This window comes from Ailuropoda melanoleuca, chromosome 1 (genome assembly GCF_002007445.2).
Source record: "Ailuropoda melanoleuca isolate Jingjing chromosome 1, ASM200744v2, whole genome shotgun sequence".
Taxonomy (NCBI): Eukaryota; Metazoa; Chordata; class Mammalia; order Carnivora; family Ursidae; genus Ailuropoda; species Ailuropoda melanoleuca.
In genome coordinates, this window is record NC_048218.1 from 100,351,036 (window position 1) to 100,352,761 (window position 1,726).

The 1,726-nt window shown below is 60.5% G+C and overlaps 1 protein-coding gene across 1 annotated transcript in view; it reads right to left on the minus strand.

Annotated features, from left to right (window-relative positions):
- Positions 1–1,314, minus strand: part of C1H3orf80 (chromosome 1 C3orf80 homolog) — a 5,586-nt gene extending 4,272 nt beyond the window's left edge. Inside the window, exon 1 of the mRNA XM_034663778.1 lies at positions 40–1,314. Within this exon, the coding sequence (XP_034519669.1) occupies positions 40–399 (360 nt within the window). The 5' untranslated portion in view covers positions 400–1,314. The remainder of the gene's footprint in view (positions 1–39) is intronic.
- Positions 1,315–1,726: the final 412 nt, after the last annotated feature.

Here is a 1,726-nt window from a genome sequence, read left to right on the forward strand (position 1 = left end):
CGTTTTTTTTTTTTTTTTTTTTTTTTTTTTTTTTTTTTTTTTTTTTTTTTTTTTTTTTTTTTTTTTTTTTTTGTACCTGCGTGGGCTGGGGCAGATGATGCGCTGCAGGAAGTAGCCGATGGCGAAGAGCACTAGCAGGATAAGCAGCCCGGAGAGCTTGCGGACGAACCAGCCCACGTTGTCGAGGAAGGCGTGCAGCGGCAGCTTGCAGCAGCGCACCGCTGTGGCGTTGGCCGCGTCGCAGCAGCGCTCCCGCTCGCCGCACGCCAGCTCCGCGCAGCCCCCGCCGCCCCGCGAGGGCGCCACCAGCGCCAGCGCCAGCAGCAGCAGCAGCGGCAGCAGCGGCGGCGGTGCCGGCGCCACCGACAGGCCCTCCGCTGTGACCCCGGGTCCCCACATGGCCGGCGCGGACCGTCGCAAATGTCCGGGGAGGGGGTTGGGGGATCCGTCTGTCCGCGCGTCCGTCGGCCCCTCCCCGGGCGCTCCGCTGGGTCCCGCGCGCCGCCTCCCGCGCCTCCGCTACCTGCGGCCGGAGCAGTCCTCACTTGGCCACGCTTGGGCGGAAGGAGGAGCCCAAGGCGCGCCGAGGCTGCGGGAGGCGGCCGCTCCTCGCAGCCGGGGCGGCCTCCCGAGCTTCTGACCTTAACCCCGCGCGCCCGGCCGCCCGGGCCGGGCTCAGGGCGTTCGGAGCCGCCCAAGATGGCAGAGGCAGCCTGTGCGTGGCTGCCGTGGGCATTTTCGCCCCGCGGGCCGCGCTCTCCCAAGCCCCCCTTGTCGCCTTCCGGGGCTGGAAGGGTTAACGCTCCGCGCTGAGCCCGGGAGCCCCCTGATCTCGATTAATTCAGCCGTCGCGCTCTTCCCCGCCAGTCGGGCGGGGGCTCTTGCTCGCGTAGGTGTCTCAGTTTTAAGTGATTGGATTTCCCCAGGAATGTTATTTAAATTGACTTGCGACTGGGATTCGCTTACCATCTTTCTTGTGATCTTTCTGATTAAAAATGGATGATGGCCATTAATGGCCAGCGCAGCCCCGCAGCCGTCCCAGAGCTTGGGGGTTGGGGACCGCCGGATGGTTCTGGGCAGATCCTTGGGGCTGAGAAGTTGGAACTCCCTGAGACCTCCAGAACAGATAAGAGAATTCCCCGGAGAGACTCAGGTCTAGGCACCACAGAAGTATCCCCCGCCCCCAGAGGCAGGGGAGCCGTCTGCCAGGGTGACTCTAGTTGACCAAGGAGAAGACAGGGGGCACATATTTCCCCAGAGGCTCATCCGATAAGTCTCCATGCACCCGAGGCACAAAGCAGCACCCGAGGCAAAAAGCAGGGATTTGGGTGTCGGGGTAGAAAGAGGCCTCTTCTCCAGCATGAAAACACATCTGTGAAATGTCAAAGGGGAGTTGTAAGTGGTTGACAACGTTCCTGAGCATTGATCTGCATATAAAGGGTCTTTCTCAAGGTTATTCTTGTTTGCAAAGTTTGCCTGTAAAGGGAGTCTGTGCTCCCTCTCACTTAGCACCGGGGACAGAGTACCGGTCCTTGAAGTCACTAGTCCTTGGGGATGGCCCTTAGCGCACTTGGGGAGGGAAGGCAGTTATGGCGGTTCCTGACCCGCAGGCACTTCTGCTGGGTGGTGGCCTTGAGCAGCCTCTTAGAGTGACAGCGTGGAGATGCCAGGAGCTTGCGCTTTTATTAAAGCAGATTGAGACAGAGTTATCTTTTTAGGATTAGGG